This window comes from Penicillium canariense (assembly GCF_028826845.1).
Source record: "Penicillium canariense strain IBT 26290 chromosome Unknown utg000002l_segment0_segment0, whole genome shotgun sequence".
NCBI lineage: Eukaryota > Fungi > Ascomycota > Eurotiomycetes > Eurotiales > Aspergillaceae > Penicillium > Penicillium canariense.
In genome coordinates this window covers 1,909,600-1,923,462 of record NW_026622729.1, presented here as the reverse complement: position 1 = coordinate 1,923,462, position 13,863 = coordinate 1,909,600, and the positions used below count along the sequence as shown (strand labels likewise).

Here is a 13,863-nt window from a genome sequence, read left to right as displayed (position 1 = left end):
CATGCAGGCCACGGAGAATAGGCTCAGGGTAATCACGACGAGGGATGTAGGGAGTCTTGAGGCTCGCATGTTGATAGGCGGATCATTGGTTCAGCCGAGGCCGCCGAAGCACGAGGTTATTTCCATTATTTTACAGCGGCAGCTGGGAGGTATAGAAGACTCAGTTCAATAAAAATTGATATGATAAAATGTAGTAATCTTAAAATATTAGCAGGATCATAGTTCCCAGCCTAGTATTTACGCAGCTCAACTGTTTCTACCTACTAGCACCTCTTGGGAACTGCGGGCTGCCCCGCGGAACCAATGGAGATGACTAATATTGGAGCCTCAGGCCATAATCATTGGCATGAAAACACCCAAATCGAATCGCAACCCCAGACACGCCTCCATTGCTCTCGTCCCCCCTATCATGTGTGGGATTTTTTTTCCTTGTCAACAAGGCCCATATCACCAACCTCAGAAACAAGTACTCTGCTGCAGAATCGCGGCCCAGATAGCTGCCAGACGCACGTGGTCCAGAGGGAGGACCAGGCAAAAGATGGAGTGTCTGTGCCCCTAATCCAGCATCTCACATTCATATCGACAGTGCTATCACTGCGTGGTAACCATGTTTACCGGCAGCCACTTGTAGATCCGGCGACCCAGTCTGTGCTCTGCTGGAATGGGGAGGCCTGGAAGATTGCTAATGAGCTGGTGTCTGGCAATGATACAGAGCATGTCTTTGATTTATTCCTGAGCTCTGCGAACAGCAATGCCCACCAGGCCATTGGACGAATGGCTGGTGCTGTTGCAAGCATCTCTGGCCCATTCGCATTTGTCTTCTATGACGCGGTGCATGCACGACTGTTCTATTCCAGAGATTGCCTGGGCCGGAGGTCGCTCCTACAAGGCGTGGATGAAGATGGAAGTCTGAAGATCTGCAGTTTGTGTGATGGCTCCTCTTCCACACACTTTCAGGAAGTTGGCTGTGAAGGCGTTTACATGATTGATCTCAAGGCACAGCGAGGTCCATCTGTTGACTCTACAGAAGCATATAAGATAACCATTTTGCCTTGGAGTTCTGACCCTCTACCCAAAGCAGGCCATATTGTGAGTCTGCAATCATGCCAATACAAATGCAAGATATTGTTGGCTGACCCATATTTAAAGAAGAACCCAATTCCACCAATGAACATGTCAGTCCCGCAGGAACAGCCTCCTCTGCTCGGACTAGAGACACCCTTTGTCCAGGAGCTCCAATCTAGACTCCATCAATCTCTCGCCCTCAGAATCAAGAATGTGCCTGAACCACCGGGCTACATCCAAGGCCAAAGCGCCAAAATCGCAGTTCTCTTCTCCGGCGGCCTGGACTGCAGTCTCCTCGCCCGCCTCTCCCACGACATCCTCCCCGTCAATGAACCCATCGACCTCCTCAACGTCGCATTTGAAAACCCCCGAGTCGCAGCCGCAGCAGTAGCAAACCTCAAACAACGAAACTCATCCTCGACCCCTCCTTCCCTACCCGAACCTACCTCTATCTACGAAGCATGCCCTGACCGCATCACCGGCCGCTCCGCGCACGCCGAGCTCCAAAGAAGGTGTCCAGGCCGGACATGGCGCTTCGTCGCCATCGACGTCCCCTACACCGAAACGCTCGCACATCGTGACTCCGTTAAGCGCCTCATGAGACCACACAACACGGAGATGGACCTCTCTATCGCATGCGCACTGTACTTCGCGTCCCGCGGCCAAGGCACCATCTCTGCCTCCTCCTATATCACCACGGCCCGCGTCCTTCTCTCCGGCCTCGGTGCAGACGAGCTTTTCGCCGGCTACGGCCGCCACGGGGTGGCCTTTGCCCGTGCCGGGTTCCCGGGCCTCGTCTCCGAGATCCATCTAGATGTGAGCCGGCTTGGGCAGCGCAACCTCGGCCGCGACGACCGCGTGCTGTCGCACTGGGGTCGGGAGACGCGGTTCCCATACCTGGACGAGGATTTCGTCGGGTGGGTGTTGCGCGCGCCGGTGTGGGAGAAGTGCGGGTTCGGGCTTGCGGTGCCGGAGAGCGAGGCTGAAGCGCAGACTCTTGCGGGCGTTGATGCGGAGAAGATGGCGCTTCGGCTTGTTGCGCTTCGGCTGGGGTTAGGGTCTATCGCACGCGAGAAGAAGAGGGCTATCCAGTTCGGGGCGCGGACGGCGAAGATGGAGAAGGGGAAGACGAAGGGGACTGATGCGTTGAGTTGATTTGCTCTCCTTTATCTTTCCATTACCTACATCGATATTTTTCCTCCCTTTCCCACGGCACTACTACCTCCCTTCTCTCCGCCGAATACGCACTTCTCGGGCCACGCAATCCAGCGATGATGACACAACATGGATTCAGATACTTCCGAAACCACACCCCACCCCTGGCCCTCTTCTACTCCCTACTACTTTTGTCCCTGGGGGCCCTCCACCCGCGCCGTTCAACCCAGGCAAGTCGCTCCCCTGCTCTCTCATGCCCTCCACACTTCTTCAGCAACCGCAGTCCTCGACGGCGTGTAGCTCGCAGATGTGATGGGGGTATGGGATGCAATTGGTGCTGACCTTCCTGGCGAGGCGCCACGGATAGAAATATGTGGAGGGGGAGAATGGCGGCTGGTGGAGGGATGTGGTTGATGAGGCGCATAAAAGGCAAGTCTGAGCTGGATACTAACTGCGTGTGCCTCCATTCACACGTACACATGCCAAAGTAGAAATAGCAGCGGGTGCCAATCGGCAGTCAGCCTCCGTAGGTGGGAGATGGACATCAAACAAGGTTTACTTGAGATCAAAGAAACTACAGACTATCGCCATGGAGAATGCAGGTACTTGCCCCACGCACCAAACCCGCTCATCCTAGGAATGATCTTCTTGATTGGGAACCTATTTGGGGTAACTTTGGGTATGTTTGTGGTTAGCATATAGACTCCTTATGTTACCTCGCTGTAAAGAATAGTGAGGGCTCTATAAACACAATGAACACCATATCAGGAAACACCATATCAGGAAGAAAGTTATTAGACTGCTCAACCAGACCGTGACCTCGAAGCTATCACTCGTAGCGAGGGGAGTTAGGTGCGCACTTCGCCGTAGCAGCAACCGACGTCAACGTAGAGAAGCTCAAACAAACTCAAGACGTAAGGGCCAATCCCCAGAACAGCAGGGGCCAAGCTACTTTCTACGAGGTCCAATAATTGGGTTGCGATAGCGTAAAATTCAATTATTAAAAGGACAAAGCCTAAGACAAAAAAAAGCAAGAGCCACGAGTCAATCCCACAGAGGGAGACAATCAGAACCGGCTGTAGAGAATCCGAATAAGACCCTCCAAAGAACAAACAAGAACAGAAAAGTGACAAGATATGCAAGACGTCAAAGTCATGTCAAAACTTTTGAGAGAAGGCAGAGATAAGCTCCACGCATCTCGGTGAGACGTCAGGGTTAGATGGCTTGACCCATCACCCGCGCCCACCACAGCAGAACCAGTTTCACAAATACCACGCAATTAGGGTAGAAACAGAAATACCAAAAATCATGTCAAGTCGATTCAAAAACCAAGAAAAGATCAGAGCAAGATCCTTCAAGCGAACTGCTTGTGCGCCTCAAGCTGAGCCTGCAGGTGAGCGATCAGCTCATCACGCTCGGCGAGCTGACGCTGCAGATCAGCGATGCGCGTTTCCGCATTAGTCTGACGCTCAAGCTTCTTGGCACGCGACTTGCGAGCGGCCTCAGTGTTGCGTGCACGCTTGGCAGCGATAGGGTCACTGGGATCGAACGCAATGGGGGAGAGCTCCTTGCGCTGGCGAGAGATGCCGGAGACGCTGGAGTGCCTGGTGGTGCCGGTGGCCGAGATGGGCGAGGAGATGGACTTGGCGGCAGCCATGCGCTTGGGCGTCATGGAAACGGCAGCCTGCGCGATGTCCTGCTTCTCAGGCTCGCCCAGAGCGGCAGCCAGGTCGAAATTGTCGAAGACATTCGTGGCAGAAGCATCGTGGAAGAGAGGGGCCACTCCTCCTGCTGATTCAGCAGGTCTATGTCGGTGAAGAGCGGGGACGTGTTCTGGCTGAAGGCTGCGGGAGAATCGAAGGGAGGAGTGCTCAGATCAGTGAAGGTGCCCGATGGCGGCACGGAACTGCCGTCGAACATGAGGTCCTTCGGCGAGACGGTGCCCTGGGGCGCGACAGGTGAGAAAATATCGGCATCGGAGTCCAGCGGAAGCTGGCCGAGGCCGAGGGGCGAACCCATGCCGGCGGTGAGACCGGCCGAGGGCAGGCCAAAGAGCTCAGCGTCGTGATCTGGAGCAAATGTGTGAGTGGGGGGTGGAAAGGAAATGGCGGGAGCGTGGAAGGATTACCTTGGAAGTTGGGAGTCGACATATTGCGGCGGGAAGCCTGTATATTTTGGCTCTTGTGCGTGGAAGGAAACTGGGGAACAGGTGGACGGTTGTGAGGTGACAGTGAAGGCACGGACGCGGCGTGAGGTCGCGGGGAGTGCGTGGTTGAATTGGGATGAGACCAGTAGGAAGGAGACCGGGCAAGCTTGGTCACTCTGGGGTCTGGGACAGGAGAGCCAGAGAACTGCTGCTGAAGGTGGCGTTGCAACTGCAGGCTGAAGGATTGTCTTCGAGGGTGATTCTGCGCCAAGAAGGGCTGGAGAGCCGATGGTTTAAGGGCAGTACTCGAGGGTACTAGCGCACGCGAGTCTCTGGATCGAGGCTGCGGACGGGGAGCTGGCGGGGCGGGATAGAGTACAAAGTCCTCTTGCGCACTGTTGTTGTTGTTGCTGTTGTTGCTGTTGATCGAACTGGAAGCCAAGGGCTGTGTGGGCGGGGGCGTGGGAAGCCATGGTTGCTGGAATTGATCCGTAGTGAACGACGAAATGTCGATCGGGGAGATGGTAATGTGGGGAGAACTTGAGCTACGCGATGCGATGCTGAAGTTCAGAGATCCTGGGATAGGAGACTCTGAAGAAGGGTGTTGAGGGGAGAAATAAGACGGGGTTCCGTGAGGAGTAATGGTGTCGTTCTCAGTGGAGAAAGACGAGAGCGTCCGAGACGGGGAGCTTAAAAGGCTTCCATTTTGGAGCAGTGAAGATTCAAAAGGCTGTTCAAGTAGAGGCAAAATGGTGATGAAGTGGTTAAATGTGGATGTGGGTTGAGTGAAAAAACACGGTATGGAGAGAAGAAGAAAGAAAAACAGGCATCGATGGGGGACTCAGGCACTTCTTAAGCGGTGATTTAGGCGGCCTTTGGTTGTGTGGAAGTATGGGGCCTTTTTTCGTTCAACAGCCAATCGCGCTCGTTGGCCGCACGGGGCTTAGTCGAGGCGGTGGATCACGGGGTGTGAGTCACACTCGACTCACGGCATCCGATTGGCTGCTGTTCCCGGACACTCCTTTCGGATGGTCTTTATGGGTACTTCGACTGTACTTCTATGCCTCTTTGGTCCTCTGCTTATCAGAACGTTGGTCCCGCCTCGCTGTCCATACTAACGCGTGTGCTGAGCTCACCATCAGCCTCATAGGAAGGTACCCCGGAAGTACCCTGACTCCCGCCCAGGTCACCCATTCCCCGTTGCCTCCCCAATTGGCCAATCACCTCCCTCTGGCTCTTGCGGTATGTTCCAGGCATCCGCACTATCCGCTTCACTTGCAGACGGCGGTTTCGCCCCGGCGCGCCCCCCCCTCCCTCCTTCTCCTGCCCCTTAGCCAGGCCCCGGTCCAAACAAGATCCAAAGAAGGCAGGGCAAGCGACAACTAACTAGGCATGTTTCGAACAACCCAGCCACAACCCCATCATCAGACCAAGAAGGCTCGTATACTCGGGGCATCGCACCTTTCCAGTCCGGCTAAAGGCCGTGGGCATTATTAATCCACCCCTCAACTAAGTTAACTTAGGTTACTCTCACTGTGGGCAGCTTAGGGCAACGCCTCGTGTTCCACGGCCGGAGATATAGTCCTGAGAGGCCGTCCCCTCGGAGCCAGCCTTCGACCCACCGATCTTTTCCCAATTGCCTCCCCGCGGTGGGCTGTGCTGGACAACCGTGCTGGTCCGTGGGGCCCCTTCTCTGCCTCCTTTCATCCTAGTCTTGCCGAAGGGCGTGAAATTTGACTTCGCGGAGCCCACTCACACCCACTGCCTGTGATCGTTCATCGAAAAAGCGGGCAACGGAAACTCTCTGTTCATGACTTCATATGCACTGCCACTGCACGATGCAGATACTACTGTAGTGAATCCGATATACGACTGTTGCGACAGGCGAGATGGAAAGGGAGACACAAAGAGAATGGAAACTTGGCTAGTGTAAGGTAGGGCACGGAATCACGTGTCGAGGCATTCATTCTTGCGACGCGTAACACGTTGGAAGCTAGAGATATTAACAAAATGTACCCAAAAAAATATGCTAAGCCAGAAATCTCTAGGGTAGGCACGGCGAAGAAAGTCTGGTAGAGGATATTAAAAACAATACGTCACTAGTGGGCTTTAGGTCGCCCCTAGCAGGTTGACCGCGACGCTGCGAGTTCTACCTACAGTATATTGTAAAGTCGAGACCAATTGAGCGAAGACGCAGGAAGTTCAAACGAAACGAACATTCGGATCCAAACAACTACTGTACGTCGGATCAAAAGAAGTAGTTCGCATAACTTCAAAAGCATCCGATTTCGACGTCCAATTCACCGTCCCGAAACAGCAAAGACCAGACCTGGTGGCCCGTGGTCCAAGCGCACGATCTAATCCCATTCCAAGGTACGGAAAACCCGACTAAGCGACGCAAATCAACTAGGCAGGTAAAAATTCAATTGTGCGAAACAGAATTAGACGAGTGGCCGATGGGCTGCTACGCTTGAAGATGACCTAGATCTAGCCTACTATAGCTAGGCAGGCTCTCGGTCTCGGCTGTATTGTTGAAGCGTGAGGAACGTGATGCCGGCGAGTTCTGGGTGCAGGAGGGGCTCGGCGTTGTGTGCGCCTGGCCGTGATCTGCATTGGATAGTGGACAACGCCCGCACCCCGTGATCTCAGTACCTGTCAGCTCGGCCAACTTGGAACGTAACGGTGCAGAATTCTCCGACGTAGACATTATGTGTCTGAGCGTGTTGTCTGGAATCATCCTTATATAGGCCCTAGCATAGTGGCCAACGCCAGATTTTGTCGGCGGTTCCTCCATCTTGAGAGCCTCACTCGGCGACCAACGCACCTCGATGGAGTCCTGGATGGCTTGCATAATGAGGTGCAGCGGGGGTTTCCACCAACGCACATCAGACCCATCTATAACCCACCAGAACTATGAGATCACGGGAAAGACTCTGACTACTCCTGATCATGTACAGAGTGGTCCTATCAGCTACATTTACCAGGGCAGACTCAAATATAAAAGCAAAACTGAGAAGATTCTATTAAGTATTACCTATCGCAGCATGTGCCACATCCGCGGAGCTTCGGAAAAGGAAAACCCGCGCAAGACGGGAACAACGGTAGACAACAGCAAGAGGGGCCAACACACGACAGAGCAGGAAACGCAGCGGCAATCTGGATTGCAGGGGGGAAAAAAGACAAAACAGTCAACACTTCCCACCTCCCATCAATGCAAATGCACCCTTCCTCCCCACAGGGTATCGAAGCGAGAAAGCCAAAGCGCACGAAAGCAGAGTGGTATCAATCTAGCAAGGCGACACACCACGTAACGCATTAAGCACGTCGCGAATCGAATCTCGGTTGCGGGACGCAAGGTCGTAATAAGGAGTGTAACGGCCACCGGGACCAACCCAATGGCACCGAGAATAATTATTGGGGGATTGTTTTTAGAGTGTTGAGGACAAAGAAATCAAAAAGCAGCGACGGCGGGTATCTCATTGGCACCCATTCAGATCACAAAGCCCAGGCAAGTTAGACAATGTAAAACCAGAAGAGCGACAGTGGCGAGGCAAAAAAAAAAAAAAAAAACACTGCAAGCGAAAACTGCAAGCGAAATGGTATCAATTCCATATTTGCATCCATCAGGCACTCAGACTATTCCGCAGGACAGAACGACTGAGCCCATCCGGGAGATCATGGGTGGACGACGAGTAGGACGGATCCCACCATCGTTCAAACTCCACGCGTCGCAGAGACGCCCTTCAAGCCGCAGCCTGGACAGGGGTGGAGGTGGCGACGTTGACGGTCTTGGCCTCCTCGGTGGTGGTCTCAGCGGGCTGAGTGACCTCCTCGGTGGCAGCAGGCAAGGTCTCGGTAGCGGTCTCCTTGGTCTCCTCAGCCTCCTCGGGCTTGGCGTCGGTCTCAGCGGTAGCGACCTCCTCCTTGTCGAGCTTCACAGCCTTGCTGGGCTTGCGGAACAAACCGCCGAGCTTGGAGGACTTGGCCTTGGTCTCCTTGTTCTCGCCATCAGTGACCTCGTTGTCGGAGGTGTCGGCCTTCTTCTCCTTCTTCACACCGAAGTTGCCGAAGAACGAGGTGCGGCGCTTGTCCTTGGGAGTGGAGGCCTCAGCGGCAGGGGACTCCTTAACCTCCTCGGTAGCCTTGGCGGCCTCACCCTCAACGGCAGGTGCAGTCACAACCTCAGGCTCAATAGGGTTGACATCGGCCTCCTCAACGGGGTTCTCGAGCTGGGGAGCGGTGCTGGAGACGGGGTTCTCCTCAGCGGGGGCGGTGGCCTCCTTCTCAGACTTCTCCTGAGAGGGGCTGGTGACCTTCTGGAAGAAGTTGCCGAAGATGGAGGCGCGCTTGGTCTTCTTCTCCTCCTTCTTCTCTTCGGCCTCAGCAGCGGTCTCCGCAGGCGCGGCAGCAGCAGCTAGATTAAATGTCAGCACATAGTCACCATAGAGGTTGTTTATCTTTCGACATACCATCAGTGGTCTCGACGGCAGCGGCCTCAGCGGCGGGCTCGGCCGCAGACTCGGTAGTGGGTTCGACGGCCTCGGCGGGCTTAGCCTCCTCCGCGGTCTCCTTCTTCTCCTCAGCCTCCTCCTTCTTGCCGAGGAGGGAGCCGAAAATGCTAGAGCGCTTGCGAGACTGGGAACGAGACTTGGCGGACTCCTTCTTCTCCTCCTTGGGGGTGGCTTCTTCAGCGTTGTCCTCCTTGGGAGCAGCGGTCTCCTCCTTCTTGTCCTCGGGCTTCTTAGCCACAACAGCGGCAACAATGGGCTTGGTCAGCTTCTCGAGCTCGGCCTTGTAGCCCTCGCCGGAAGTGATGGTCTCCTTCTCAGCCTTGGCCTCGGCGGACTTAGCCTCGATGGCGACAACCCAGCTGTCGCGCTCGGCGGCGCTAGGGGCCTGGAAGGTGTGCTTCTGGCCAGCAATCTTGAACTGGAACTCATTGGAGCCCTCCTTGGTCACATCGGAGACATCGGCCTTTACCCAGTACTATTAGCGTCGCGTCCGGATCATTCCCACACCATGCGCAACTTACCAGGTTGATAATCCAGCCGGGTTGGGCCTTGTCCTCAGCACGCTTGGTGAAGAACAGCAGACCCTTGCCGGTCTGGCTAGCCCACGCGGCGATGGGGTTGGCGACGGCAGCCTTTTCGTTCTGGTGGAAGCTGGTGAGGTCCTTGGCCTCGACAGCCTCGTCGTTGAAGTAGAAGAAACGCTTGGCGAAGCGCAGGCCCCTGAAAGAGAAGATTTCATATTAGCTGCTAGCTCCGACTGTCGGAAAACCGCATCGCTGTCACTACTCACTTGACCAAACCGGGGGCCTTGTAGCCAAGGGTGCCCTCGCTGGCGGGCTTGACCTCCTCCTTCACAGCCTCAGCAGTCTCAACGACCTCGGGAGTGGCAGTAGTCTCGTCAGCCGCAGTCTCCGGCACGGCCTCCTCCTTGGGGGCCTCAACAGCCGGGGTCTCGGTGGCAGCAGGAGCCTCAGCAACAGGCTCAGTAGCGGGAACGACCGCGGGGGTCTCCTCAACAGGCTTCTGAACGTCAGACATGATTAAAAAGTTATTAGACCGGATCGGTTTGGGGGTATCGATTAAGAAGCAGAGCTTCGAAGAGAAAAGCGGTTTGGGGGTATCCTGGGTATCTTGAAAGCAAAGAAATAAGAGCTGCAGAAAAGAGCTCGGGTATCACGAACGAAGTAGGAAAGGGAGGGGGTATTTTGCTTTGAGAGAAGGAGGGGAAAGAAGAAAAGGAGAAAAAAAGGGAGGGAAGGGCGAAAAAAAAGAGCGCGGCATTGGGGGGGGGGGAGTGGCCTGCGCTTGTTGATGGCGCTCTCGGCCACTTTGGGAAAAGAACTGCAGGGAGCCCAGACGCTGGGTGGGACCAGGACGCTTAGGTAATTTACCTCTTCAGGGGGAGTACGGTAGACACTTGACTTATAGAGTAGTGACCTAGTATACCATGCTCCGGACATTCTCATTATTGACGGCTGAAACTAAGCGTGAAGAATGGACCAGAAAGGATTACTACCTAGGTTCGCTCATAGGCAGTGCCATCGGTTCCTCCAGCATCCGCGTCGGATTGAGACCGTCAACCAACTCATCACTCCCACCCCTGATCCGTACTATGACCCGATGGTCTCATGGACCCCCTCCACCCCCCCCCCGACAGATCGTCCATGCAGCTGGCCAACAGCCCTCGAGAGCAGCCTGCCCCTAAGCCCCCTAATTGACCCGCAGGTCGGGCCCGCCTCCCACGTAATTGATCCAATCTTGACTAATTTACTTGTATAGTACCCATTAGATCACTCGTAACTACCGTCGTTAACTTACTCCGTGAACGGTGCAGACGCAACTGGTATCTCAAATGAGAGCTTTTGTTACTTGCACACACGGACCGGCTTGCTGCTTCTGCGTGGCTGCCCCAGGTGGACATCTAATATGTGGTCAATAACTAGTTACTCCGTACGAAGGTAAAGATTGTTCCCAGCAGTTCCTTTCGTCAGTCGGATCAGCGATAATTGAGGTGCGGACCGCCCGTTGGTCCGGCCTGTTACACCTTTCTAGGGGGTCTATCCAGGTCTACTCCGTATACAATCCAAACTCCAGTCTCCTTCGTACGGTCGGTACTAACCCGCGTACCCTGATGAGAGCCAAACAGGTTCGGATCAAGTGATGCCTGGAGGAGTTTGTGCCTGTATGACTCGGGAAGGTCAAAACCCCCTCCTTCTTTGGCTGGAAGCAGGAGCTAGAGGGCTAGAAGGGGTATACTCTGTAAAGAGCAAATAAAAGAACAGAGGGCAGGATCTGGCCTGTCCTCCAACCAACCAAACCCTAGTTCAGCTTGAAACCAAGAAAGCATGAAACTGCCACTCTCTCTCTCTCCCTGCATCGTGATCGTGATTCAGAGTTGGCGGCCGCTCAGATTCGCATGGCGTCGATCCCAGCAGCAGCAGGGTGTGGACGGGCATTCTAGTGGCCGATATTGGCGTGTTCAGTGCCATCCCATGACCGGCAGCGTCAGTTATGTTAGTTGAGTGGCGTGCGAACCCTCGTGGCCAACCAGTGCCCATCCCACAACCCCCTCTCATTCCGTCATTCTCGGCCTGCGCCCTATCGCTGGCGTATCACCTTGCAGGGCGGTCGCGACCACTGGCAACCGGCAAGCACGATAGGGCGGGCAGGGATCATGAGGGATCCCATGATCCGGCCCCCAAAAGTCAATATACGACCAGATAGACTGCTGGTTCTCTCTTCACTCCCCGGGATCACTCATGTTTTACGCTTTCGGTGATACGTGTATCACCTCCCGCTCTTCTTACCTCCGCGCTCCAGCCCGACATCGTACGGAGGTATATCCAAGGACAGTCAGTGCGGACAGGCTCCACTTACGGCCAAAATGGCCCCTAATTAAGCCCCCTTTCTCCCTGTTTGCTCGCTGGTTTCTGTCCTGTGCCAGAGCCAGTCTAAGTGGCACTACGGAGAACAGCGGACGACTAACTCCTCCCTCCTAACTACTCCCAGCTACGCGCCCCACTTGGTGGTCCCGTGTCTTAAGCCAAATCTCGCGGTGGCTGGCCAGCCCTAACCCACCCCCCTATACGTTCCCAAGCCAACAGTGTCTGCATCATCGCGACCAGTTTCTGGTGCTTTCCTTTCAAGGTTCTTCACCCTCCTGGCCATCGGAGATTTTGAAACAGCGGGATTCTAGACCCGCCCTCCGGGGCCCTCGAAGATGATCAGGCGAGTCCCGACCATGCCAGAATACGACCATCGGAGCATTTCCAGTAATGATAGCCCACTCGGCCGATCCACTTGCAAGCTACCCGGCCAATGGCATCGCCAACATGCCCCTTTTCTACCCGTCGGGGGCCAAGCATCCTATCTGTCCATCCGCCGTGCAAATCTTCCGCTCGCCTCTTTCTTTCCTTTTTTTGTTTTTTTTCTCGCTGGCTGTTTTCTGGGCCTAGCGAATGTCCGTCGATCGCTTGGCGGGAGCTCAACATCCTGCAGCTGCCATACGCAAGAGAGCCTGTTCAATGTCTTCTTTTGAGTCCTTCCCACTCTGCTCTGTACCTCCCTAGTCCGTCCCTACCTTCATATACTCAGGGTAGAGATCCAGTGCAGGATATACCGCAGATAGATCGGAACGCGCTAAATATCACCAATCCCCGAACAACCAAATCATCGCCAAGCGCAACCAGACCAGATGGAGACCAGGCCAAGTCCCGGAAACGCCGCCGGTTGCTGGGTGATGCGGTGTGAGGGCGGCCCGACAACCAGCCACTAGAAGCGCCTGGCGAAACTCTACCCTCCCTCGTCCGTCCATCTAAGCTCTGCACCGAACAGGGCCGGTCGATTCTAGCGTCCACTAACCCGGCCATCGAGCCCTCATTAACCACGGCTCCCTTTGATGAGGATGTGCGCTCGTTCGCTCTATGTGAGTGGCGGTGAATTCATCCGGCCACAATCTCGTTGTTTGGGAAAGATTGCAGAGTTTGCAGGAAAAAGCAAGAAAAGCAGGACCTGGAGCTGCCCTACGGAGCTCGCCCGAGCGGTATATATCGTCCGTAGACCGCAGAAAAACTTTTAGACAATTTACAGGGAGTAAAACCAGAGTCGGACCCGAACTACAGTAGTTAGTTAAAGCCTGTGTGAAACCAAGGCCGTACAGTCTGGATTTGCTGTCGGTGGGAATAGGGGAGGGATCCACACAAGCTCGTTCCCTGGAGTCAATCCACCTTTTATCTCGTCCTTTTTTTTTTTTTTTTTTTTTTTTTGGGTCGCGGTCCTGGTACACAAGGAGCTCAATTATTTGACATCCTTGAGGTCCTCCGGCCCAATCTTCATCCAGGTGGGACGGCGATCGACGGAGTTATAGATTCTAGAATGCAAGGTACACCTCGTACACAAGCAGAGGTGACAGCTCCCACCCCCTGAGGGCCAGACGTGACGAATCACATGTAAGATCACGTGTTGTTGTGTCTGAGTCATCGGTCAGGTGACGCGATTTGCGTCTCGCTTACCACTAGCGTAGTTGCTCTCCACTATAAATACCAAGCTCCCCGGCCGCCCTTTGCCTCTTTTTCTTTTCTTCTTCATACTTACCTTGTTTGGGTGGCTGCGATCATGAAGGCGGTCCACCACAGATTGGTCCCTGCATTGCACAGCGCGGCGGAACAGTTTGTTCAACGGCCTTCGGGTCATTGACAGGCGTATTCTTTGGCACCTTCCACCACGTGGATCTTACTTTTCATCAATGCCTGAGTCAGTGACTCGGGCTTGGAGAAGAGAAGTTGTAACTTGTAATTGTAGAGAGCTTGAACTTTGAGAGATGGGGAACGTACCATGGGGCTCAGATATGCCTCGCTTCGCCGTATTCTGTGATGCGAGTTCCTGGATGTCACGTCTGAAGTCTGCTCCTTGACACGGTGACTGTCAATATGGATGTCACCCACTCTGCCTCAGTGCGGCCACTGTAAGACCGCAGTCAAGAGGTAA

The 13,863-nt window shown here is 54.6% G+C and overlaps 3 protein-coding genes across 3 annotated transcripts; 1 reads left to right on the top strand and 2 right to left on the bottom strand.

Moving 5' to 3' along the window:
* Positions 1-538: 538 nt before the first annotated feature.
* N7482_003906 (asparagine synthase family protein) lies at positions 539-2,220 on the top strand (the record flags this gene model as incomplete). The annotated part of the gene is made up of 3 exons (XM_056686031.1): positions 539-545; positions 587-1,089; positions 1,150-2,220. The coding sequence occupies 3 exons, from the start codon at positions 539-541 to the stop codon at positions 2,218-2,220; spliced, it is 1,581 nt and encodes a 526-aa protein (XP_056544773.1).
* A 1,354-nt stretch (positions 2,221-3,574) lies between these two features.
* cpcA (amino acid starvation-responsive transcription factor GCN4) lies at positions 3,575-5,623 on the bottom strand (the record flags this gene model as incomplete). Its single annotated transcript, XM_056686030.1, has 4 exons — positions 3,575-4,025; positions 4,139-4,289; positions 4,349-5,096; positions 5,486-5,623. 4 exons carry the CDS (start codon positions 5,621-5,623, stop codon positions 3,575-3,577), a joined length of 1,488 nt encoding a protein of 495 aa, XP_056544772.1.
* A 2,486-nt stretch (positions 5,624-8,109) lies between these two features.
* Positions 8,110-9,915, bottom strand: N7482_003904 (uncharacterized protein; the record flags this gene model as incomplete). Its single annotated transcript, XM_056686029.1, has 4 exons — positions 8,110-8,780; positions 8,836-9,340; positions 9,399-9,597; positions 9,668-9,915. 4 exons carry the CDS (start codon positions 9,913-9,915, stop codon positions 8,110-8,112), a joined length of 1,623 nt encoding a protein of 540 aa, XP_056544771.1.
* Between the last annotated feature and the right edge of the window lie 3,948 nt (positions 9,916-13,863).